The sequence below is a fragment of the Etheostoma spectabile genome, chromosome 11 (assembly GCF_008692095.1).
Source record: "Etheostoma spectabile isolate EspeVRDwgs_2016 chromosome 11, UIUC_Espe_1.0, whole genome shotgun sequence".
Classification (NCBI taxonomy): Eukaryota; Metazoa; Chordata; class Actinopteri; order Perciformes; family Percidae; genus Etheostoma; species Etheostoma spectabile.
Genome location: NC_045743.1, coordinates 7257863 through 7285628, shown reverse-complemented (window position 1 = coordinate 7285628; position 27766 = coordinate 7257863). Strand labels below are relative to the sequence as shown.

The 27766-nt window shown below is 39.5% G+C and overlaps 1 protein-coding gene across 6 annotated transcripts; it reads right to left on the bottom strand.

Annotated features, from left to right (window-relative positions):
* Nucleotides 1–18: 18 nt before the first annotated feature.
* mid1 (midline 1) lies at nt 19–27120 on the bottom strand. 6 transcript variants are annotated; one of them, XM_032529757.1, is made up of 11 exons: nt 26965–27120; nt 12611–13332; nt 8842–8904; nt 5608–5703; nt 4787–4894; nt 3368–3516; nt 3149–3276; nt 2626–2769; nt 1840–2001; nt 1539–1746; nt 19–1088 (listed from the first exon to the last, which is right to left on the bottom strand). In XM_032529757.1, exons 2-11 carry the CDS (start codon nt 13274–13276, stop codon nt 740–742), a joined length of 2073 nt encoding a protein of 690 aa, XP_032385648.1. In that variant the 5' UTR covers nt 13277–13332; nt 26965–27120; the 3' UTR covers nt 19–739. The 6 variants fall into 6 exon arrangements, with proteins under 6 accessions (XP_032385648.1, XP_032385651.1, XP_032385650.1 ...); XM_032529760.1 differs by lacking the exon at nt 26965–27120 and adding an exon at nt 23037–23144; XM_032529759.1 differs by lacking the exon at nt 26965–27120 and adding an exon at nt 20360–20607.
* Nucleotides 27121–27766: the final 646 nt, after the last annotated feature.

Below are 27766 nucleotides of genomic sequence, written 5' to 3'. Positions count from 1 at the left end.
GACAAATCACACAGGTAATCAATTGAAGTCACTTTTATTAAATCTTGTCAGAGAGAAACTTAAATGTGAAAATTGTGATGAACGATCTCATAATGGTGAACTGCACTCTGGCATTTAAAGATAATAAATATTTCAAAATGGCTGAATTGACTGATTTCACATTGTGAACAAACTTGTTTGTTTTTGTAATGTGATTTATTTAAGTGCTTTTTCTAACAAACCAATGACAAGGAAACATTTTATTTACGTGGCTTCGGAATACATTGTATAGTGACTTATACTTCTCAAAGTGCTATGACTTTCAAAAATCTTTCAAAAACGTTGCATTTAAAATAAACAATACTACAACCTTCCATAAACATCAGAGTCAGAGAATCCACTTGTCACCCTGTTATACACCTTTACACATGAATGGGAAAACATGGGAAAACATGTAATATGACTTAGACATTAAAAAAATCTGACGCCTATTTGAAAATGAATTTCAAACTGTAAGCAAACCCTTAGAACCATTCAGCAGTGTAATGTACATATACTGTTTGTGCAAAGCAAAGAAATACATCTACAGAAGCTTGTAAATCATTTCTCAAATAATTCTAACAAATTTCAACATAGGCTTGATTAAGAATGTACAACTGGGCTGTTTGCATCTCGTTCAGTTAATGATCACAGTCAATGTGGTGCAGGCAGTCTGGTCTCCTTTCGGGTGTACAAAGAAAATCCAGCAGGACAGGTTTTGTCAGTTGTTGTAGTCTGTCCCCTCTAAGTGATCTGGGATAGGCAGTCCAGTGAGGACTGTTAAACACCTGTTCCAGACATTGAACACGGGGCAGACTGGCTGAGCAAAGGCAACATCAAATGTGTGCAAGTGCTGAGTGCCGACAGCGTCGTAGAAAGACAGAGATCCAGAGTCATAGTCCAACAGCACTCCGAGACGACGCAGGTGCGGTGAAGGCTCGATGGGCATCTCCTTACTGTTGTGACGTACCACCCACGAGTTGTTGCACCGAGACAGTACCCAGGATGCAGAGTTTTTGCCAACCCACTCTTGTTTTGGTGCTGACTTGTAGGCAATGCCTACTGCAAACCTGCATGCCCAAATGGAAAAAAACAGAGATTTAATACTACATTTCTAGCATTGTAAAGCTTTTACCAAAATTACCAGGATTCATCCTCTGGGGACCATAAATATAATAATAATAATAATAATAAAATAATAATAATAATAATAATAATAATAATGAGTAAAAAAGAAAAAACATGCACATCCCAAAAAATATCTTTCTCGGACCAAACGCTGCATACTGTTAGATCTGACTGATAAAATCCTTGCACAGCAAAAGAAGATAAATAAAAAAATAAAAAAATAAAAAACATTAAGGGACCAAAGAACAGTTTTGCAGTTTACTTTTTGCCATGTACAAAATTTCACGGCAATCCTTCTAATTCTCCAATAATACATTCAGTCTGTACCAAAGTGGAGATCCGAAGCATGGATACACATTGCCATCCCAAGAGGGAAACAGGTAAATGTTTACCATGTGCTTCCTCCTATCAGAGCTTCCCAGTAATGGCGGCCGCTGTCGATGTAGACATTTCCTGTGACACCGTAGCTGCTGTGGCTGGAGAAGCGGTCCTGACTGTGGCTCTTCTTGGATGACGTCTCGTCCCTCTCCACAGTCAGGTTGTCATGGGACAACCTCAGCTTCCGGTGAGCTGACTTTGGGTCCAACTTGAATGGTTGACCTTAGAGAAAGGGCAGGATAAATGCTGGTTTCAATAAGATGCCTTAGAATTCTTATTGGAAATGAATTATAGAATAAAAAATTCTTGACAAACTGTTGGTTTTGAGTTTCCCTGGTTCACTGCTGCGGTTTCCAGCCTGGTTTATGGCCTTCAGTATGAAAATGTACTTTGTGCCACACTGAAGCCCGTGCACAGTGTAGTGATTTTGCTTGATGTTTGGTACGATCATCCAGTTGTCAGCAGAGTTGCACAAACCTGCAGCCCAGACAGACAAGAGAGTCACTGACAAAGTACAAACCCATTTTTCATGACAACACTTTTTTTCAATTAGCCCCTTGTTCAATGTTGGACATTACAAAGTGGGACAATAAATAATTCTATGCAGCATTTCAAACTATAGCTGCAGTTTTTGACTCTTCAAATATAGTTGCATTACCATTCATCCGACTGGGCTTGAGCACTAAGGCAGATGAGAATAAATTGCTTGATCGAGCATGTTGTTAACTTGTTAGAGCAATCAATTCAATCAGTCAGCTGCTCATTTCAACCCCGACTCCGAGATAATATTGAGTTCATGATGTTCATCTAGATGTAAATCCAGTCTGTCTGAGCTACTATTTTTCCCCCACATCCCTTGCTAGACACTGCAAAAAATTGCTGTGTATTTTGGTAACATCTCATTACCCATAGGAGCCAGGACAGAGCTCTCCACTCGAAAGAGCTAAAACAATAACAATATTATGTTTGGATAGTGTAACATAGACCCCAAAGAATTTAAAGTCCTTGATTGAAACCCCTTTCTAATCCCTCCGTCATTGTCTTGTTTCCCACCACAAACATTACACTGCACTCCCACCATAAACCTGCATGTAGACTTACTGACAACATTAGATTGGCTGGTAAAGATGGCATACTGAAGTTCATATGATACGACAGAGAATTCGTCATCTGATGTCCAGTGAACTGTGATCGTGTCGTATGAAGCTGTACATAATTCCTCACGGATTACTGGTGGATTTGGTGCTGCAATCAGAAAACAAAAGACAAATGTTTTTTTTCTGACTGAAAGCTTAGTGGATTCTAATATTTACACAACAACATAAAACAAATCACAATATGTTGCAGAGACCAGTGTGGTAAATAGCACAATTCATTTGTTATCTTTTTATTCTGTCATGTGTAATTAAGCTTGGTTGCAGTTTCCCCAGCTATTACAGCTACAGACCCCATGCAGAGTTAAATTCACACTGCACAATAAGCGCTGAGCATAAACAATCAAGCCTGTATTCAGCCTGAAAATAAAGCATAACTGTAGCCTTACACTTGTGAGCTTTTTTGGTTTTCTGTCGCTAAGAGGCACATTGTTGAAATACAAAATCTTCTGCTGCAATACCCTGCTCACCTGTGAGGTAATCCAAGCTTTCAAGCATTTTCTTCTCCCTTGTGAAGTCCAACGCAAAAGTATCAAAGGTATCATTCAGGTTAATTTCTGGTAACAGGATTTGAGAGGAAGCTGTTGCCATAGAAACTCTGTAATAAAGAAGTATATAATTATTTGATGACGGTTTTATAAACCATATCTGTTTTTTGTTAATAGTGTTGGCTTTCATTGTTCCCTCACCTCTCACAGGTGCTTTTGGCCGTTTGGAGGAAGCGAGTGTGATCCGTCTCCTTGAGAGTTTGGTCTGCCTGAGTGATGAGGGAGGAGGACCTCTCAATGCACTGCTTGCAGCTGGCTATCTGCTGGGCTAGTTTCCTCATCCGCACAGACTGGGCAGAACAAAATGACATGTTGATAGATGAAAAGCTTGGTAAATAACCCACCAATGTACTTCTTATGAGGCACCAATCTGCCAGATGCTAGATTTGATTTTACCTCGCCAATTTAAAAATTCCTAGTGGGTAAAATCTGATTTATACAATTAGAAAATTAATTTTTTCAGTTGTGTAATATCCACAACTCTCTGAGCTTCAACCTGTTTTAAAAGCTGTCCTGGCACAAGAGGTGTATTTATGAAACATCTCTCATAACACTGCCATAGTAACCAGACTGTCCTGTCCCACATCTGTGCATTATTGGCCTAGTGGTTGAAAGCAACCTCAGAACCTGACACGAGGCACGGGGTGAGGAAGGAAAGAGTCCTCCTCTAGAGAGGGCCATCAGAGGAAGCAGGGCTGATCTTACTTTGACACTGAGCAGGGCACAGCATGCCACCGCCTCTCTAATGGCATCTGACATGGGAAAAGAAAGGGAAACGATTCAAGAGGCACAGAATATGCACATTTATTGTGTGGATTCTGTGCCAGATGTTCTCCTGATACTGAAGACAAAACACAGCAATAAACGCAGTACGGGGAGTATTTCAGTGCAAGTAGCTTAAACGAGTGTACAAAATCACAAAAAAGAATTCATCCAAACAGATCCGAGGACATGCTGTCACCAGCCCCCTGCCTGAGCTTTGAGGTCAGAAAAAGAGGATGAGCGATTTTAAATCAGCTGAGATGCCAATAAGTTTTTTCTGAACCATCGTTGCATTGTAGACCTATGTTTGAACGTACTGAAGCTAGGCCTACTGAACTAGTAAAAGCGTGTTTTATTGTGTTTTTATTTTTAAGAAGAAACATATCGTATTGATGTTTCCAAAGGTGACATAGTCTATCTTGCACTATGCTCCATATTTAAATAATTTTTATTGAACTCTTCGTTCACTCAGGCTCTATATTGTTTCTGTTTAGAGTATGTATATGTTGTGTTTTGGTTGTTTTTGTGTGTAAGCACCAAAGAAAGATTCCTCGTATGTGTCCTCATACCTGGCAAATAAAGCTGATTCTGATTCTGATTCTTAAAGAGTCCCATTTTGAAAAGTTTTTTCATCCAACAAACGTGAATTTATTACTGCTGAATTCTGATAAAGAACAACATGCATGGGTGTTGTATGCTAGCTTATCAGCTGTGTTGGAAAGCAAGGTTTTCAACACGCACATGGTGATAAACAAAACAAAAAAAGGTTATCGAGACACAACAGGTGATAAACAGTACCTTGCCCTCCTTTATCTTGGTAGCTATTATTTGTCTCCGCTGCTGTATGATATTGATCAGCTGGTCACACTCCTCCAGCAGCTTGTTTTCTTGTCGCGACGCGTTTACCTTGACAGGACAGATGCACAGATAACAGACAGTGCTTTTGTAAATCATTTATGACAAAATGTTTTACTACACAACTGCGGTTCCATTTGATTAAATCCTCTTTTAAATACATTATTAACAGGACAGTTGACCTTGTGCACAGTTTGTCTTTTTATCCCAAACAAATGCATGAACACAGCAATTGCAATGAACATATATAACAATATTGTGTTGCTTTATTTGATATGTTTTTTGAGGAAAGACATAATATCTACTTTATGTGTTTATTTCCAAGTCCTTGCATACATATTTGGCCTAAAATGTCACTGATGACATTAAAATGTCACTGATGATAATGATGATAATGATGATGATGATGCACCTTACATTACTATTGATAGCCCACTGGTGCTAATGATAGTGCACTTTACTATTGTATAATGTAGAGATAGTTGTTTTTTATGTGGGAGGGGGGGGGGGGAGGTTGATGAGCTGCATGGTGCAAGTTTAATTTCTGAAATGATCAATAAATGTCTATCTATCTGTCTATGCTCTGAAAATACTTAATTTGCAGCAAACTGTATGCATAGTGCAGAAATAATTAATCTTGTTGACGTGTTGGAAAGCCCCTCTCAGATACAGTAATTCATCACTGTGTTAATCATTAAGTCATTTGCCCATGCTATGCCACAGTAGCAAGGCACCCACACCTGAGAACAGTAAACAAACCTCACCTCCACATGTTGGCAGGTTTGGATGAGTTTGCCCATCAGACTTTCCAACTCACTTGTCCTCTTGATTAGACTGCTGAGGTTGGAATCCAAAGCTTGCTGCAAAACAATATTAAAAATGAGTATTTCATTTCACACTGCCACCCTCATCAAACTGTAAACAGCTGAATACATTTTTGGAGGAGAGTTAGGTGAATGGGGAGCATGAGGACTGTGTGGCTGGAGTGTAATGGGCACAGGAGAGGACACACAAGGCTGCCACTGGATATGACTGGCCACATTTGAGTTTTGATCAGCGTAGAGCCCGCAATCCTCCCTGTGTGCCAGAGATACCATCATACCGCCTGCTGAGGCTACGGAGCTAAGCCGAGCATCTGCCAGTGATTTGGTCAACTAAACCCCGGCTGTGTTAATCACTGACTCAGATCAAAGGCTTATGTTTCAAGCTTAATCTCTTACTGTAACTGGGTAGCATAATGACTGTGTGCTGTGGTAGTGAAAAACATCTTCTCATTGTAAAGTATTATTGTTCTTAAATATAAGATGAATGATTAATTAATTACATTGCACTTTAAATGATTTCAATGGCAACAAAGTCCCACCCAAAACAGAAGTGTGGGAAAAAGATGCAAACCAAACATTTATTGAAAGGTGTATTAATCACACACACTATCACTAGTCAAAGGCAAAATCTAATTTATTAGTCTTATAGGATTGCAATAAGAACAAAAAATGCTTGTTTTAACCTATCATTAAAGTTGATATTTACGATGTCTGAGAGGTTCACATTGTAAATGGTATAAAATACAAAATGGGTTCAATATTCAATTTATCTCCATATGTTGAAGCACAAACATAAAACTTTTCCCTTCATAAAGAGTCAAAAGAAAAGAACAAACTGTAAAGAGAGGCCTGTAGTGGGTAGACCATCAGCTTAGATGTCTCACATTATGATTTCATAAGGTGGGAGCCTCACTGTGTACTAAAATAGCAGAGGCTTTATTTTACCGCTCTAACAAATATGATTTATTTATATGAAAAAGAAGGTGATGAAAGCCTTTTCAGATGCTGATGTTGAAGGTACAGGTGAGGTGAGTTCAAACTTTTAAAATGGACACATAAAACGTAATATATTAACCAAACCAATGGTGAATACATCCAAATGTAAATGGTACTCTCCCTCGACAATTTTGTTGTTTGAATATGAAAAGTATCACATCAAGCCAAACAGAGAAAAGGAGAGCAAATGGAAAAGGCGGAAAGGCCTGAGAGACATTTTAGTGTACTGTATTTCTCGATGCGCCTAAAATACAGCTTCTCCTGCAACATTAATACTCTCTGTGTGTTTAGACAGCTCTCTCTAATGGAGGTCTCTTTCCGAGAGTCATTTCAAGCTGATGAGAGGAAAGAATAGCAGCTTCCTTTTAATGCTTCTGGTCCCACACCTTTGCTTTGGCCAGTCTCTCTTCCTTCCTTTCACAGTCCTGAGAGAACGCTGACAGGACTTGGGAGTTTAATCCTGTGTCAACATTAGAAGTTGTATCCAGAGTATGGCACTTTATTCTGTGAACACCACATGGCCAGTTACACATGCGTGGTTTTAACTTTGTTTGAGGGCTGTGTAAGCTTTGTTTAAATCAGAAATCAAACCACAAATATCATTGTATGGTAGTGTACAAATATGCACTATTATCTAGTATCTGTGAACTCAACACTCTATATGCACTGCGTTACATGCCCTATTAGTATTATGAACAGTATATAATGGGTTTATTCACAGTTTGACCTGCTGTGTTTTCTATTCTGATTATAATTTCAATTCTGTCTGTTTTATAAATATTACTAATACAAAATCCTTAATAACATAGATTTGTAGTGTATATTCTCTATTGCATAAGCTATGTAGGACATGTTCACATATCACAGTAGAAAAAAAAACACACATGTAATACAATTAACAATGGCTAAATTCCATTTAGCTGCTTTAGATTCAGGCTCCTGGTGTTGTGTCAGACTGACATGCCTTACTGAGATACTTAAATACAACAGAGACATGGTTAATGTTATGAGTAACAACTGTGCTTTACCTACCGTATAACAAGTCAAAATGTCTGGCCTGTTATTAAAAGACTTTTATATTAGTTATGTACAATATATAACTTATTACTGTATGTTTTCAATGCTTCTCTAAAAGTGGAATACACAATGCTATTTTATTTTAATTATATAATTATTATATATTAAATGTATCATATTATCATTATTATATTATATTCTATATTATATTTATTATACATATTTTTTTATTTTACATAATCTGCCTTTTAGCAGAAACCAAACTGGTAACACAGGTTTTTGTTCCTGAACATGGCCAAAAGGTTCTTCTATCTTTATCCATTTGCATGTTGGGATTATACACCTAAATAGCAATAAATTGACATAAACCATGTATGATGGATAAATAGTATCAGATGTAATACCAGACCAGGATCATGTCACATAATGACCAAAATCAGACTTACGGCATTATACATGTCTGCTCGCAAACACGTGTACACACACTCACGCTAATGTCACAACAGCCCCTTCTGTGGGAATTTCTGAGAAATGTGAGGCACTGTGGCTGTAAACATGTGTTTGGAAAAATCGGCAACTCTCAACAAGCTCAGCTGCACGCCTCCTGGGTCCTGTCCTGCGTGCCACGAGAAAAGAACAATTTCTCTCTAAGATGGGAATTGCTGTTTTTCTTCTGTCACCTGAGGCTGTCAATGCAGCAAAGTGCACATTATATGAGGTCAACAGGATTCATAGACAAATAATAGCATGAAGTGGTAGAATATACTGTATCCCATTGTAAAATTGCATCAATCAATTGAACATATTATAAAGGAGAGAAAACAGATCATAGTAAGTCTTTAAGAAGATAAAGGATAAAGGCATCTACTCTAAATCCAACACCCTATTGTCTTTAACCACTTAAAGAATCTGCATATTGAAAGATAAAGAACAATATGACTACAAAACACTACTGAAGAATAAAGAATTAAAACACAAAGCAGTGTATTACAATTGTCACACTAATAACCAACATGGCTACACTACCATGTCTCATTACTATGTGTCTGACCAGCAATTGTGTTGATTTTCAAAGTATAGAGCCCTTGAAAAGCAACATCCATGTCTAGGTTTTTCCAAATCTGTCCCTGAATGTGGAATTAAAGAAATGATGCTGATCACCTGGTCTGCCTCCTGGTGTGAATGATCACGCCCCACCACATAGAGAAAGCGGCCAGGTGATTTCTGCACAATGACAGCATGATCAAACAAAGGAGACAGGTTAAGACTGGTCCTCTGACCTATCTAGCCAAAAATAAAGATAGCTTGCATCCAGTTCCACTGTGACCAAGCATTGTGAAAGACAGGAACAGGCACAAAGGGTTTTGAGTGTTTCTTGTGAAACAGTAAACCACCTCTTTTGTGAGTAATGCATGGATACTGTGAGTGTTTGTGAAAACAAAGCAAGCCCTCATTTTTATTTCATGCAGTGAATTCCATGCAATTCTCAGGATACACTTTTACAGAACTGAAAAGCTCAATACTACAATTGAGCTAAAGACAGTCCTGAGCTAAAATAGTACATCTTTGATTTTTTCATAGATAGTTGGCTTATATTCAGTTAAATATAGTAGTTCAAAGCTTCCTTGTTATTTCCATGTCAAAGGATCACAATAAAGCTCTCTACTGCACGATTGCCTTGTTGTGGATTATAAAATGATCCCCTGAGGCTGCTGGAGACATCATAGAGACCAACATTGTGTGTTGACAATGCACTGACCCGTTAAGCCAAAGTCTCAATCTTATGATGGAAAAAGATTGATTTCTATAATGAAAGAGACACTTTTATGCAATGCCACCTATTATGCTCCATGCAGCATCTTCTCATGCCTAATTAATATCGGCCCATCTGCTGAAAGTGAGCACTTCCACTTAACCTAAAATCTGTGAAAGCAGTCTCTCGCATTGGGTATTATTACACTTGAGACTCAAGAGAAAAACAACCATTCCAGCTCACTTCATTTGTACTATTTGTCTAAGGTGTATTATACATGTGGTCTAAAAGTAAAAGGCTGACAATATTCAATTTTGTATTGTAAACAAATCCCCAAATCAAACCCCAAGCCCATGTTAAATATGTTTATCTTTAATAACAAGTCATGAATATATAGTTTCATTTTTTTTTAAAGATTCCTCCCAGGGCACTGTCGTTTTCAAAAATGTTACTCAAACTCATACAGTCTTTCTAATTTTAATCACAATCACAATTTTGGCTTCCCACGATCAAATTTGCATGATTGAGCAATATTTTAAATGCGTCATTCCGTTCATAGAACGCTCCGGGTTGTTTTGCAAAGCCAATCTACCGCTCCTTATATTTCCTTATATTTCCTTATATTTCTTTATTTCTTGTATTTCTACTCTATTTATAATATTGTGCAACTACAACACAGAGGTTCCCTTCGGGGATCAATAAAGTATTTCTGATTCTGATTCTGATAAACCACTGTCTGATCATGTGCCAGATACATTTGTTCCATGCACCGCGCAGCTTAGTTTCTAGATGTAGGCAGTCACAGAGGACAGAGTAACGTGAGGAAAATTCCACAACAGATAGCAGCTGGTCATACGTCGGTCACCGGTTTACCAGTTTACTAGTAAACGCAACATTTTGTCCCATTTGTGTTTTTTTTTGTGACCAGTGCTAGTGTGTGTCTGTTAGCTCACAGGGCTATAGGGTGCGACTAACATCTTTCCTCTAGGTGGCACCGGTGCACCTAATGTCCTTAAATCCGCTGCCTCTCCACAAAAGCAATGCTTTTTATATATCGATATGGTTCAATTTTGCGTTACATGACCCCTTTCTTCTCTAAAGCCGTGCCTGTGTTTGGATCTCTCCTCTAACCCTCCGCGCAGCCCCGCCCCGCCCCCATTCACTCACACACGGCTCCCCAGCAACATGGAGAGACACAGCGCCGGTCCACACTTCTGACATTTAAACACAGTTTTAATTGTTCTTAACACAGCTGTATATTGTTAAACATGAGAGGCAAACCTGTATTTGTACCAATGTTTGCACTGGTAACTCTGCTATTGCGGTCGCCACAGCAAAAAATACAGAAGAAGTTTAATTAAATGCAACTAACTTCGGTTCATAGAGTAAAAGCGCGTGAGACGGAGTCTGCTGTACCTGGGCGAGAGATGGGGCCCATGGCCAGAATATCATAGTTCATAAAAATGCAGCACAGTGACGATACAGACATTTCATAAACACAATGTGTGTAACTCGCTGACCAGCCATTTGACCCGTTCTGGACCCATTCATAATGAGTCAGCCATCACTCTGTGAGTAGCATATGCTTCAGTCCATCGCACTCCCCCTCTCTCCTTAGCTCTTTTAATCAGTTATTGTTGAAAACAAGTGAATTAGCTTTCTCAGCGTTTCGTTTTTTTCAGATAATTTTCATTTGTTAATTTATTATTATTTATTTATTTATTATTCATATTATTATTATTATTATTATTTAATTTTCATTTATGTGTTGCAGCTTTATTTATGTACAGCATACAACTTTAACATAAGAGTAATGTAGCCCAATGGATGTGAAAACAGTTATAAATAGTCTATGTGACAATAAATTTCTTTTGGTTAAAATCAACAAATAATCGGGATCTCTATATTAATCAAAAATAATCGTGATTATCATTTTTGCCATAATCGTGCAGCCCTACTAGCGACTATTTACGGCAGGAAGATGGTTTAACTGTGGGATTGACTCAAAATAAACTATAGTGGCCATGTAATGCAATCTATGCAATGGTGTGGCTCATTTATGTGTTTTTGAACAACAATGGAGGTCTATGGCACAGCTGAATAAGCTATATCAGGCAAATGGCGTTTTTCCATTGCATGGTACCTACTTGCCTTGCCTTAACTCTAGTTGCTTTTTTTTGGTTTTCCATTACGAAAAAAAGTCCCTGCTACCTGTTAACATGTACTTTTTTTAGTACTACCTCAGTCAGGTTCCAAGCAAGCTGAGGTGATACCAAAAGGTGACGTGTAACTGCAGACTACTGATTGGTCGGAGAGAATAGTCAATAATTACTGCGTCATCATTGCTAGCGACAGATGGGGGGGCAGCTTTTTTTTTTTTTTGCTGCTTCCAGCTTCTTTTGAAACTAAATTTGTCTTCTGGCTGTGGCAACAGCCACATGCCGAGAATCAAAAACAACACACCTTTTACTTTCTGTGGGTGTGTCACGTTAGGTCACGGCGGTTTTCTGCTATGACGACCAGCCACGCTCGCCTCACGCATGAGGCGATACTAATCTGCAATGAAATAAGGAGGACGGGGCACTGCGGCCGGGGCAAGTCAAGGCATATCAGGGCGAGTCTGTCAAGAAAAAAACGCTAGAAGACTTGTTAGAAGGATCAAGTAATGGTTGTTTTTTTTCTTCATGGTCTTTATTTGCAGATTATCTGCATTATCTGCATAATTTGCTTGTCACAGAGGGGTCTGATTTATCACATTTTTAACAAAATAGTAGAGGTAGGGGTTTGAATTAATTTTATCAAATTCAAATCCAGTATCAAATTCACTTGGACCAGGAAACGGATCCAAAATGGAAACCAACCCTAAAAAATAATGGTTCAGCTAAGTCACAGTAAAAAGCAATTACTGACCAATGTCACAGTACATAACACTGGTTTCCAATAAATATTTCTGTGTTAAAATGTATTTTTAAATGTATAAAGTTAAGAAAAAAAAAATTCTCATTGTAACTTTTTATAATTTCCTGATGAACTGGTCTATAGTTTATAGTGCCTGCGGACGTTTCTACATCACTAAACTCAAACCTCTCATATATACAGAAATTAGCTTTGAATTCTGTGGGAAAGTTTTCTGTAGTGCATTATAAAGCATTCCTCTAACTACAAATAATTTCATACCTTGAGTTTGTCAAATCGGTCACCGAGGGCTGCCACGTGGTGGTCCCGGTGTCGGCCAACCAGCTTACACAATGCACAGATCAATTGTTCATCTGTCACACAGTACATGTTGACCTTCTCATCCTCATGCTCCAGACACATAAGCCCTCGCAGATGGGAGTCCAGCAAGGGCTCGATTAGACGGTGGCCCGTGAACGGCTTCTTGTTGGGGTGGGTGGCCTTGAGACACTCATCGCAGTATGACACCTCACAGGTGACACAGGTCTTCACAGCGTCCTGCGGAGGGTCCTGCTCACAAAACTGGCACTGTACACGGTCCCCTGGGGAAGTCATGGCTTTGCTGTACGAGGCAGCTCGCTCGCGCCGAGTCTCGTTAGGAGAATTGGGTCCACTTAGAGAAGCCTTCTGGTAGCGGTCAATGATGTTCTGTAATGTGACGTTGCGTTTGAGTCCCTCTAGGCCCCTCTGGTTGAGGGTGATGACATAGCGACAGGTTGGACACTGAAATGCGCTGATGGACTGAATTGGCTCGCTGGGCGTGCAGTGTGACACCAGGATACGATGGGCACAGTTGAAACAAAGGCTGTGAGCACAGGGCAAGAGCAGTGGGTCCTCAAAGAGCTCCAGACAGATTGGGCAGGTCAATTCCGACTCCAGTGTTTCCATCTTCAGGCAAAACAAAGTGAGGTTGTCAGCGAAATCCAGGGAAGCTGATCAGCTATCTGTAAGGATGACAGAGAAATTAATTAATTTTCAGCTTTACTTTATCTAATGTAATAGCCAATATTTTGTACTGCTGGTCGGACAAGACAAGGTATGCGAAGACATCACCTTTGGCTTTAGGAAATTGTAACCAGGTTTTTTTTTTTTTTTTACTATTTTCTAAGATTCTATAGACCCAAAATTCATCAAGAAAAAACTTAGAAAAGATGGGATGTGACATTTTAAATTTAAAAGGATCATGCATATTTTATTTGTGTACTTAATAAAACCAAAATTAATAATAAAGCCAAAATTATCCAGCTCTGTCTTGAGTTTCATTTAATTTCCACTGCAAACTGAATATGAAAACATTAAAATAAATATTGCACATGTAAATATTTGCAAAAGAGATCTGATTATGAAAAAGAAGCAAATTGGGAAAGTAAATCCAGCAAGTAGGAGAATACTCAAACAAAAGATATTGTCTGATTATTAAAACACATTTCAGATTTCTGTATGGTGTGAAATAACAACTTCTAGAATGCAGCTCATTTTAATTTGGCAGAGGAATAGTCTAGCCTATCCCCATGTGTTCCTCTCTACACTGTAGTGTGTGGGCCAGCAGGCCAGTGAGGACTGACAGCTCAGCCAAGCAGAAGTGTATTGGCCTTCTTGCTGATGGCTGGGGCTCCACGCTATCATACAGACACTATGCCTTTGTTCAGGACCAGTCAGACACCCCAGCTGCGAGTGGACACACTGTGCTCACAGCGTCTCTCTATCTCTGTACCTCCACTCATTATGTGTGAAGAAGGCAAAAGCTCATTATCAGGACAGTCGGGCACAAGTAGCCTTTTGAAGTTGTGAGGATACAGCAATTACCTCTGAGCTACAGACCTGGGTTTGTTCTTTCCATTCTATTCAAATCTTCACAGACAGGCAGCTATCCCACTGCACTGTAGAAGACAAGAGGCGATTGTTGCACTGGTCTTCTCTGACTGTGATGCATCCGTGGGCCTTTGTTTCTTTGCTATTTTGTTCTTTAACGATAAAGCAGCGAATGCAAGTTTTTACAGAGGATTAAACACAACCTCTTCACTATGCAAACCCCTTTATGCTTAACATCAAACTTTTTGGCACAGATTTTGTTTTGTTTGACATGTTCTTTTTAAATTTAAGATAGTTTGCAGTGAATGAATGTTACCGCATTCATGCATCTATAATTAGCCTTAAACCAAAAATTGCTACAGAGTAACCAAACTGCAGCACATGAAACTACAAAATTGCATGCCTTACTTTTTAGCCCTTTGTTTGACATGTTGTTACTTTAACACACGAGACATCACAGCTATCAGCTACAATATAGTGGCTATTCAACTAGCACAGGTCTTGTTAAACAGGTTAAGTTGCTGCTTCAACCAGGCTGTCCTCAATACAAAAATGAATAAAGAGCTTTGTAATACAAACACAAAGCAAAGACGCTAATCCTCGGATGTCATCACCTGTTGTGTGATATACCCAGAAAGCTTGTAAAACAACACTGTGGCAAAGAACCACTGCAAACTGGATTACAACCCCAAGTACATTAGGCACTCCTGAAAGCTCTCTCCATTCATTCACAGTGTTCTATACCTACCGATGGATTCCACCCCACTTTGCAATGCAGAGACATTTCTGCTGAAGGAAAACTTCTGATCTAAATCATGAAAACATATTAACGTCAGCAAATGCACCAGCTCTAAACCCTAGCATGATGTAGATATTGGCATCCAGTTGGCACAAGTCTTCACAGCGCCAGTAGTCCTGCAGCAAACCTGTCATTAGGAAGAGATTGAGCAAGAGGTAGAAAGCACAACAGGAAAAGTTTCCCGACAATTCCAGGAAAGCCAGCTCCACCTACAGCTGGAGCGCTAGCCAGTACTGGAAGTAGAGAGAGAGAAAGCAGACAACAGTGACAGAGAGGGGGAGAGAGAGAGGGGGAGAGAGGGAGGGAGAGAGAGAGAGAGAGAGAGAGAGAGAGGTGAAAAATCAGGAAAGTAGAGCCCTAGCCCACAGGCAGGTTAGTGTCCTCTCAGCTCTGCCCATTCAGAAATTCAAAGGATCAGGATCAGTTTCAGGTTTCCTTGTGTGACCCCCCCCCCTCACAAATGACTGCAAATGAAGAAAGACACTACGAAACATCATCTGCTATGTACACCTCTGTCCCAGTTGGCCCTCATGTGGGAATTACCGATGTACCATCTGCTTACCATGTGCCACTATTTCCAGACACCCCCCTGTGCTACCTTTCAATTCTCCTGTCATTCAAAAAGAGTCCGAGAGTGCAAGATCTTCTCTGACAGACAGATACACACTGAAAATTTAAAAGAGTTGCTAAAGTTTCGACAAAGGGGTGGGTGTGAGCTGCATTGCTATGCACATGGGAATGGGATAAGCATTCCCAAGGTTTCTCTTTATACCGTCTCCAACTGGGATGGATTTTAGTATAATGAGTTCAGCAAAAGGACTTGAAATTGGGCACACACATTTGAGGGGAATCCAAAATAAAGGAGTTTGTTTAAAAAAATAAAAACTGAACTTTTTCCTCTCTTCTGATTGCTCCAGTTTCAACATTCAAACACAATTCACTTACACGATCATTGTATAAGAAAGACTGCTTTCAGAATACCTCAATATAGATATGCAGGGCATTGTTATGCTTTTACAATATGACTTTTCTTGCACTCACAGGCATGAATCAGGTTACCTCAGAACTGTAATACCCTCATTAAGACAGAAGAATCACAACGGCTATATTATGGTATATAATACCAGAATATCACATGAAATCTATTTCTCAAAAAAATCAATCACATATCAATATGACAACCAAGTTTGCTATAGTTTGATGAATAACGCATGGAAAGTGTAAATGCCCTCCTTTTGGAGTAGAAATTGCATATACAGCTTAGGCCGTTGTGTTGCACAGCATAATTATGCTTTCAATATGCTTAACGTTCAACACTAGCTGACATTACAGGTGTGAGACATATGATCCTAACTGTGTGGCTCTTTGATGAACTTGAGCACCAACTTAACATTTGGAGTTTTATTTGATTAGGAAGTAATGGCTCATTTAGAGATGAAACAATTACATTGTCTCAGATAGGAAGACAATTTCCTGCTCAAGCACTTTCTAATCCTTTTGGTTATGGTGTTTTATCACCTTTAATGATGGCTCTGAACCATGTATTCAGCAGCCAAGAGAGTGATTGTGCTTTGTCTTCTTTCCTGGGGCAGACACCTAACATATTTATCTGTAATCTTGTCTTCGCAGCATGGCTGTGACCAATGTGCAGCCTGTTGCTGCTCCCTTATAGCAGCCAGCTCAGCAGCAGCCCACTCAGGGCTAATGTGATTTACAGCTGTGGTAGCACAAGACAGCTGATTGGACTGACAAATCTACCTGATCTGCAGCTGCACACATTACCGAGATTAGCTGCATGAAGCCTTGCCCTGACCAACATCCATTATTACTGATTATTAATGGCGTATTGTGAAGGGCAAGTTAATTACAAAAACATTTAGGCTACTGTGTTTATAACTCATCTGTCAAACAGGAATGAGAAGTATGTCATGTGTGCAAACTGATGTTAGAAAATTATTATGAAAGTAAACGATGACTAAAATCAACTTTCCATTAAGAGGTTCCAGCTTGAGTGAGCAGTATGTTTTATAACGAAGCTCCAGATGAGGAAATGCAAGGCACTAAAAATCTATAATGTTTGCAGCTAATGAGTTTCATACAGACTAAGAACTTGAAATAGAAGTCTAACAAGCATTAAAAGCGTTGTTGTTCCTCCTTCTTTTGTTTCTCTGTGTGCTTACTGTCCGTGCTGTAAAGGTCATCCTGGTTAGCATCACAAGCTGCACCAAACTCATTTCCTCTCCGAGACTTGGCAGGTGGGATCTGCGGGAAAACACCGCATCCTTTCCACAACCACAGGAACTTTACAGAATGTGACTTTCCAAGCATGCGGCTGCAGCCTGCTGCTCATTAGTCCGCATTAAAGACATGTCTTACTAAGCCCAAAACTATCGTGTAAAGGTAGTTCGTTAGCAACGAAACGCACAAACCAGCTCATGGCATATTTATCTGTCTTACTTTGTGCGTGGATAAGCGATTTGTAAACGTCACACAACAAGAATAATGTTTTATTGCCAGGGAACACGTTCAAAGAGCGACATCGTGTGGCTGAATTACAATTTACAACAATACACATACAATGTGTCTATAGTCCTTACTCAGAGATTTCTTACATTTAAAAACTTTACAAAATACCAAAATTACATGATGACATTTTTGCAGTTCTATTTAAAAATAACTATGATTAAAAACATTGCTAATTTAATTATGTCTATTTGTACTCATTTAACATGTAAGCTAAGTCTACAGCAACATTAATAATAATATTAATAATAATATTATTAATAAAAATAATGTAAAAATGGCCCTCTCATAAATATTTTCTTAACTTAGACTTAAAACCAATGCAATTTATAAATACCTCCACACGTGTTGCCATGGTGACAGCTTTATCTATTTGTCACACGAGTGATCAAAGGCTCTGGGAACATGTCTAACATTCCTCGTCATTGGAACGAGATAAGTTACTAATTAATAAGGGAAACCATAGACCCAACAGCTATGCCCCGGTTTTACTCTTCATTAGCTTCATGTAAAATGACTCCTCTGCCTGTAGGCCTGTCACAATGTGTGTTCAGATTTATTGCCAGAGCATATATGGATTTAGCAGGGGAGAAAAGTTAGTATCTTTTATCTTATCAGTGGAAAAAATGGTATTCTGTAGGTCATGAGGCCACCAGATTATGGATGAAAGGCTGGGTTTATCTCCTCCTGTGCTGCAGAAGATCTATTTGTTTGAGTAAAGGTAATAAAAAGTTTTTATGACAACTGGGAAAAGGATAGGGAAACCCAGAATTAATATTCAATGTACACTTAAGTGATTGCTCAACAAATTAGTTTATATCCTTCTAGATAGAGCCTGCACAGATGCACATATTCTACAAAGTATACACAAATGCTTGCTTTGACATTGGAAAACTATTCCAGTTACTCCCACTCTCTTTGAGGTTTTTTAATAACAAAATTCCCCTTGGCACTCTCACTCAGTCATTTTATCCCTCAAGACTTATTCACAGTTCAAAACATGAAGGAATCTGTGAGCACAAGGCCAAACAACCTCAGAGAACTCTGCCCGAAGGCTTGGAAACATATGATGACTCAATGTTTTGGTATCAAAACATAGATGCGCAGTAACATATAACAAACAGAGAGATAAGAATGACCGTCTGACTTACCCGCCACATGATTAAATCCAAGCAGGGAAAGAGCCAGTCAGTGTTGATATTTTGGCTTTGCCAAAGCTGATCCAGTGCAGTGGTCTGAACTTTGAATTGAGTAACTCGTCTCGCTGTAAGTTTCTGACCTTCTAACCCTGTTCACCAAAACCACTGAAAACCAGTAGAAGGATTGAAACTTTCCACCTTCTTCTCTGCTCTTACTGTAGAGGCTGTACCTATCCCATCTACATACAGTGGGCTGCAAATTGTTGCATTGGCCAATCACATGAAAGGGGCAGGACGTCTGCTGGTTTGGTCTATCACTGGAGGCTATCAGTGCATGGATTGTTGCCATAACTCACAGAAAAGCTTTTTTTATGATCCACAATTAAACATCATCCAAAAAGCTGAAACTGCACACAAAACATTCCGTGCAAATAATAAACGTTCTCTCTTGATTTTTGCATGATCGGTGAGATGACATTTACAAGTTATAAAAACCACGTTCAGGCAAAATCTGCTATCTGGAAATGTGTTTCATGCTTAAAATGAGATTGGATACAACACAGCCAAAAGAAATAGTGCATGCGTAAACACAGACATCAATGATGATTATTCCCCACATAAAGGACAGTGACGCTTTGTGTCTGAATCAATGTCCCAGTGCACATGCTAACGTTAGATGAACACAGATATAATAACAGACAATCCACTGTTTTTCTCACACAACCATATTCTGCTGGCAGTTGTTGCGCTCACTAAACCACATTTAGTTGGGAACCGACATTCAGCAACATCATTGCTAAAAGCAACCTCTTTTGTTTTTCCATGTGAATACATTTACTGAAATGGAAACACGCAGGAATGTATTGTGGTTTGCAACAGTTGACTTAGATAGTGTTGAAAGTTGTCTCAGATTGCTCGCATCTGTTCACCACTCTTTGGCTAGGTGGAATATGTTTCCAACACCAACATGTGCTGGCTGACACGATGGGCATCCAAATTCACATTAAGTTTGATCCGTTTCTCAGCCATGGATCTGAGCCCACATTCACTGTTTAAATATGAGGTTTGAGGTATTTAGGTACAGGCCATTACCTCAAATGACCTTGTCAGCAACATCAAGTCAGTGTGTTTGATATGGTATCTCTGTGTAAAGCAAGTGTTTGGTATGTAAAACCACAGCATAAAAGGCATGCATCAATTTGGATTAGTTTTGACCCTTAAACCACTGCTTGGTCTCATGGTGTTTCAGGTTAGCCTGCAGGGTTCAATAAATTATGAAAAGAAATGTGAGAGCAACAAAACAACATAGATTTGAAGGTATGAAATGAGGCAGAAAATGACTTGTCGTAACATATAGCTATTACCATATTGGTAATTGCATGAGAGAGACCCAATGCTAATGCAAAGCCAGTGTACATAATGTGCAATAAAGCCTAACAATTCAGTTGCAGAGGAAATTCATTGAAGAAGAAACAACAGGCAATAGCTGAAGAATTATCATTGATATTTTGTTTTCATTGCAATGTTCAATTTTCCACAAATCTAAGAACAAATTGCAAAATGTCAAACATATAGAAGGAAAAGCATGCAGAATACTGCAAAGCATGTTTACTTGAGCACACTAAAACTTTTTCAAAGCCAAAGAGACCTAAAGGGGACTTTAGAAGTCTCCTATTGGAAATACAGATGATCCTTTACCTCGCAGTCTGGTAGTCAGTCAACCAGACAGCCCATAGTCCGGGTGGCAGATGATTACAGAAATAAAGCACAGGAAGATTTTTCTAAACACACTGGCTTTCCTCAGAAGCCTCCCTTTAGCTCATACTTTCTGTCTAGGCTCTACTTCGTCTCCCTCACCGCTATCTCTGAAATTCTCCTCAAACAACCTCCTCTTCTCTAATCCTCTCTAAAGGAAGCCGAAACTGCTCCGAATGGTTCAACCAGGCACCGACTTCTCAGGCTTCTTCCCTCTTTGTATTATTTTGTTGGCTGGGATCATTAACTTAGTCCCATGAGAACATAATGAGGTAAATAACCCCCCTCCTTCCTGTGGGAGGCTGTCAATCACAACTGATGATGAGGTGGTGCGGGGGCGCTTTTAGCCGCCAAGGAGGCACTCCTGATTGGTCACCGGGGAACAGAGGTGCCCTGCATGACAAATGGGAGCACTGGGATGGATAGGCCTTGGAGAGACTCTTAGCAGAGGTTACAAGCACATTTATAATAGACTTGTATCCAGCTCAGTCATTAACATTTTATTTAAAAAGAAAATTAAGCTATATGGAAATGAGTAAGTAATCAAAGCTCACACAGCAAATGTCTATTTAAAACCGCTGAATTCATGAAAATGTAATGTACAATGTACACGGCTAAATAGCTAACTGTTAGGGTTGACATGTAGATCTTTGAATGACTTTTTGGTACAGTCTGGACACTCAGTGGGGGGAATGGGAGGAAAGCATAAAGCTTCCGTTGCCATGGCGGTGTGGCAAGAGCAACGATGCATCTTGGCACTCGAGCCAAATGCCACTCTAATCTTTTCATTGGCAAACCTTCAGCTCTCTCTTCACAGCTTGTTTGTTTCTCAGTCAAGCCTACTGCTGTCTGTCACTCTCCAGTTCCATCCAACATCCCAAGCCAGGCGCAAGTCTGCTGCATTTTGTAAGGAAAAGAAATGTGTGAAGACACTGTAAGCGGGGAAACAATAACTGAGACGGGTCACTTTGCTTCCAGTGACCATGACTAAACTCCTAAGCGGACAAGTAAGGGGAGACAACACACAAATTAAGCATGACTTCCACTTGTTCTGCACACATTACCCACACACTAATGGATTTGTAAACAGCATAGCACACATCCATTTCCTATGTAAAACACACACAGCATTGCTACATTATTCCCACTCCTCAGATGTGTGCCAACACCAGTAATTTACAACAGCAAGAAAATCTACACGACAGTGTTCCTGCCACCGTTACATATCCAAAAATTGCCTGTGAAATAATGACTCTGCCTTTTCACTCTCTTACACTTAGATTAATTTCAGTGCATAAATCTCATGACATTTACATGGATTGTGGAGTCGCACTGACATTTGAGGCCAGCGCGTTCTAAAGGTGCAAATGTGTTTCCCACTCTAGGGTCAATCCGAAGTCACGCCTTCTTTTCTGAACTGCAATAAACATTAAGTAGGGAAAAAAATGTCTCTTTCTGTTTTAACCATGCCAAAAAAGAAAACTTGTCTGGGATGAGGTTTAAACAACTGTTCCTACTTCACCCACTGGAAACGCAACCTGATCCTTGATCAAGGCTAACACATGCAGTTTCAGTGGCTTTCAGCCTGGAAAATGGAACAAAAACATTTAGTTTTGTGTATTTATGTGCCTCAGTTACAATTTAACTTCCACTAATTAAAAGAAATATAATGTATTGTTACAGTCCAAATATGTGACATCTACTGAGTCATGATGTATCAACTTTGACAAAAGAGAAACTGACTGTTCCATCTTAGCTTTTTGATAAAAAAGGGACTCTAAGCCACAATTTAATTCAGTCCAGAGGTTGGGAAGCAGACAAAAACAATTATGTTTCTTGTTTATGTTGTTGTAAAATTGGCAAAGTAATATCTCAAAGTTCTTGGTGTAATCCTATATATATATTTATATATATATGTATATATAGTGACACATACAGCGATGTATATATAGCAATGTATATATATTACATATACAAGTATATGTATACTGTATATATATATATATACATATATATTCTGTATATGTATGTATATATATGTTCACTTATCAAGAAGTAACAGCACTGTCAGACTAATTATTCAAAACAAATGAATATTCATCCCCACTAAACAAGGCCATTTGCTGCCTAAAGCAGTTTTCTCTGTGGCGGTTGGCACATCAAGCTGTAGTAATTGGACCAAGACCTGAAAAGGACCAGAAAAGCCTTCCTGAAGGAGCAGATAAGAAGGAAGAAAAAAAGGCAGTGAAATGTAATGTTAAATAAACTTTGATGGGTGAAAAAGAATCAAGATTTCTCTCAGGGAGGAGGCTAACGTCATCATCATCATCATGTCAGAAGGTTATGCTTCACCTTGGCTCTCAGTCACAAGCAAGTGCAAACTCATTTTGCACTGAACAAAGAAATCCTAAAATCTGTATGTAATCTTGGGATGTCCAAATCTACCATATTGTACAGAAATGGAAACAGAAGAGGCCATCTTAATCCTGGACAAGAGTCTTATTCAATCAGCAGAACACAGTGGGTATGGTCAAAACCACTTCACCAGAATTGCTCACAAATCATCCTAACTTTTCTATTAAATTCAGCAGCTAAACAAAAGGCAGTTAGCCTGACTTACGTGCTATTGTCCAGTATGATCGTCTACAACACAGCAAGAAGATGCAACTCCCACTGACGGCTCAGCATTCTGTAGCACATGGATGAGAGACTAAACAAAACATACAGTGGCATCCTGGCCAGTCTCTTTCAATACTCCCTCCCTTACTGCTACAGATCCCCACCCTGCCCCAGCCCCAGCCGTTTGCTCATGCAAGCATAAAACATGCCCAGGAAGCGTCATTTCGACTGGGTCATTTCATGGATATTGTCTCCATTAATGTTTGGGTCCATCAACCCCCCCCCCCCCCCGTCCTACTCTGTGGGGTTGAGCTCCTGCCCTTGGCTCCCCACCCTTTCAGCAAAAAGACAAAGATGTAGCAAATGGAGAGACAAAGGGGGGGTGCATGAACCTTGGGGAGCACATTTTTGATGAGTTTCGGACTACACAACCAGGCCCTGAACAGATGGGATCAGTCTCCAGGGCCCTGCTGCATGGTTGCATTTAATACACAGCTCCATACATCCTCACAATAAATGTTTGCTGCTCACAAAATGGCACTCATTAGATCAGAGACCACAAACAAGGCAACACAAACAAAATATCTTTATCATGTTGTGTTTTCTTAAGCCCTAACTTATTAATGCAATTAAAGAACGTGGCTGATTGATTTAGCACATGCTTTGGCATCAAGATGGTATTGTTGAACACTGATCTAAGCAGCAATGATTGTTTTCCTAGTATTGTCCAAAACAGCTACTCCTCATTTTGCCAGTAAACAATAAGATGAAAGCGTAGTCTCTCCTCACCATGGCAAAGGTTCAAGATTTGAATTGTTCTCATCCCCAAGGCATCCTGCCCATGACTGAGCAACACACAATCAATCCAAACATCAAGCAAATAAATGAACACGTTAGTGCCTAGCCTATTAACACTTACTGCAATTTATCTTTAACATTGAGGTGCAATTCAAAAGAAAAGTCCACCCTTTTAATTATTAAAGCTATGTATCACAAAGGCATGTTGAAGCTTATACAATATCTGCTGTGAGTGTCACTTCAGTCAATGTCTACATGCATTTAGTGTGGGTTATGATTAGCTGGCAGAACATATAGGACTGTGGTGAGCATTGACCTGGAATTGATTCTTTTCCTCTGAGTATATATGCTGCAGTTTTATTAGTTCTGTGTTCATGGTTTTGCCAACAACCGAATCAATTGTCAATGTAGTTATCCTGTGTAGCACACAATAAAAAGCTCTGAACGTAACTGGTGTAACTGGATAAAGTACAAAACATACACTACCGGTCAAAAGTTTGGGGTCACATAGAAATTTCATTGCACTCCCTTATAGACATAATACCAGCTGAGATCAGTTGAATTGTTTTTTTTTAACCAGGGCAGCAGTTTTCAGATTACATTATGTGCTTACGTAACTGCAAAAGGGTTCTCCAATGTTTTCTCAGATACTTTTTAAAAAAGATATCCGATTAGTGAACAGAATGTGCCTTTGGAACATTGGATGAATGGTTGATGATAATGGGCAACATAGATATTGCATTAAAGGTCACCCCCCCACTCAGCTGGTATTGCGTCTATAATAGAGTGGTATGGAAATTTGTAAGTGACCCCAAACTTTTGACCGGTAGTGTTTGTTTTTTTTATCTTAAAGGACAATTCCGGCACAAAATGAACCACTTTTCTTCTTGAAATCAAACAATGAAGGAGTATTTAAAAATGTAAGGTCATGTGTTATGTTTAGTCCACACCACAGCTCAGTTGCCTGAATGTCTTGGCTTTTATTTTTTCCTAAAAAAATGAATCCTTTTGAAAAGGGTGCGGTGAACGCCTGCTACATTCTTTCCTGCTTCGAGAAGTCGGTAATTGCTTCCAGCTTCTGAGAGATCTACTGTAGAAAACAAGTGTCACATCTTTTTCAAGAATCTCCGCTGTACAACACTAAACCAATCTTATCAGAGATGGTGCAAGTGAAGCACTCAATCACTGTTCCATGTGCTAACTCCACCTAAAACCCAACCCCCAAATTGCAAATACATAGTCTTTTTTTAGTAGTAGGCCTAGCACTAGCATTTAAAGACACTACTAATCTTATCTAGGACGTATGAAATTTTACTTCAACTCCATGCTGTTCTTCTGTCCTGCAGTCATAGACTCACTCACCACACACCACACTGCTTTACCAAGAAGTGCTGGAGGAGGTCTAAATATCTGCTGTGTTGTGCTGCGTTCATGGGTCTGTCAGAGCCAAAGGCAGAAGCCCAGCTGTTAGGATCTGGTTTGGCAGCATCCGGGCCAAGGAATGTGTTCAAAAAACTCTGCTCAGGACCCTTTTGACAGTTTTGTCACTGTTGCAGTTGAATCAATCACAGAGTGTTTTTAAGCACATAGATACATTTTTTTAAATTTTTTTTATCCGGTCTCTGCTGTGTTACAGATGCTCGTAAGGTTAATAGGCAGTCAAACTGATCCGTTTTCTGCTTTTGCTGTGAGCCTTGGCCCTACTAAAATATCCTCACTTCAACTACATGTCAACAAAGCATTCCTTCAAGACAAGTCCAGGACACATTCCTCAGTGTTGGCCTGTGACACACATTCTCTGGAGTTTGAAATGGATTAAACATTTACTTTTCCTGCGAATGTATCACTGGTAAAAGAATATTCTTCAGCCGCACAATGTGGTAAGTCTACTCCACACACACATCAATATATACAAGTGCCCCATTTCTCCACGCTATCCACACTCATTGGCTCTGGCAATGAGACTGAACCAGCATTGGCTCTCTCCCTGTCACAACAAGCAGTCCTAGAGAAGTCACAGCTGCTGGTGGAGCTGGCACCACTGACCTGATGGAAACCGTTTTGTTTATCATTTGGCACGCAGATTGAAAAAACAGAGCTTGAGTGAGTTTTGAAAAATAGTAATAATACATCAAATTGAACTCTCTGTCCAGTTTATAATGTGAAAAAGGGTGGTTGAAAAAAAAAATTAAATTCCAAAGGCCCAAAAGATTGATTCCAAGAATGAATGCTTTACTTCGAGTCCCTTATAACAGAGGGAAGGAGGGCATTTCAGAGCAATAGCAGAACCAGATGCTTACAAAAGGGAAAGTACTGAAAACCAAAATGAATTCACCAGACTTCCCTATCCACAGTTATTTGGCACAATTACGCATTCTGTTCTCTCTTAGAACAACATGGCATTGCTTTAGTTCAGCTCTCACCAAAAGAAAAGTTAGGAGAATAATGCCGCTCATTGACAATCATAAGCTTTTTTATGCAAATGCATGAAACGGAAAATCATTGACAGCAAAAGCATGACAATAAATTGTTCCCTGTGGATAGGAAATGTCACTTTTTTGCCAGTTCAATTATTTGCCAGCAGTTGTTTTATAAGGAAGCTGATATGAGTATATTCAACTGTCAGCAGATGTGATGCATGTGCACACAAGACTGAACTTGTTGTTATCCGGCTCACCTCTAAAATATAATTTCTCACTGAGAAGCACATAAAGTGCAGTGCTTCATCTCGTATCAACCTGGTTGTTTGCTCATGTGCATCTGTGCATGTGTGTCTCTAATATATTCCTGACTGTGCAGACTGCAGTTGTTGATTCAAATGTAGGAGGAATCAGCATTCCAGTGCTATATATGGCATGCAGTGATTCAGGTGTAATGCTATAAAATTATTGTAATCTATTTCAAGACTTCAACTTTAGCAGAAACTTTGTGGGTAACCATTAAGGCCATCACAGTCACCTTTACTTTTTTTTTGACTCAACCCAAAAGTAATAGTCTTCCCTCAAGTGTCCCACAGCTCAGTCTGAGACAGTTAGAGTTGCTACTCTGGGCAATACAAACAAATATATAACCTAGTTGTCATTAATCTCCCTTCACCCAGTGCCATTAAATGTTTTTTTATCAGAACGTACCTGCTTCCCCATGGCTGCAGTGGTATGTGTCTCTCCTTGTGAATAAATACTAGGCTAAAACACAGTAGGACTTTTAGGCAGCTGCTACTTCCCCTGAGGTAAAACAGACAGGAGACAAGAGACAGGTTGAAGGTGTTCTGTCTGCAGATACACTCCCCTTCATTGGGGTGTGTACACACACATACCTCACTGACACACACTTTGCTTCTTGTCTGCTCTACAGGTTCACACAGGAGCATGGAAATCTCCAGAGAAGAGTACTTAACACTTGCGCAGGCTGATATTAAATGAAATAATAAAGGAAGACAATTCATTATCTCCATGCATTACCATAACTATCAAACAGGAAGCTGTGGAATCTTTACTTGCACCAGTATCACTGGCACTGCCAATGGAACTGTTACTGAGTAGCTTTCCACATTATCTGTAGATAAGAGAAAGAAAAATGGGTGGAAATGTGTGTCTGGGCCTGGTACTGATATACTGTAAGTCAGCGTCAGATAATAGGGATAAAGGGCTTTTCTTCATCACCGCAGACAGCTCCATTGAGTTCCAGGCGGAGAGACATAAGGATCAAGCTTAGGGACCCACAGCAGCCAGCAGGCAGAAAGCAACAAAGAAAGAAAAAACTTGCTTTTAAGCAAGAGAGAATTGTTTTTCTCCACCCTAATGAGAATTCATCCTGTGAGATAGATGACTCTGAGTCTGAAAACACAATTCCGTACTTGCAATAATGAGATCATATTTGAGGAATTGGGTGTACTGCACATCCCTCAAGTGGAGAAACAGTCAAGGTTACCAA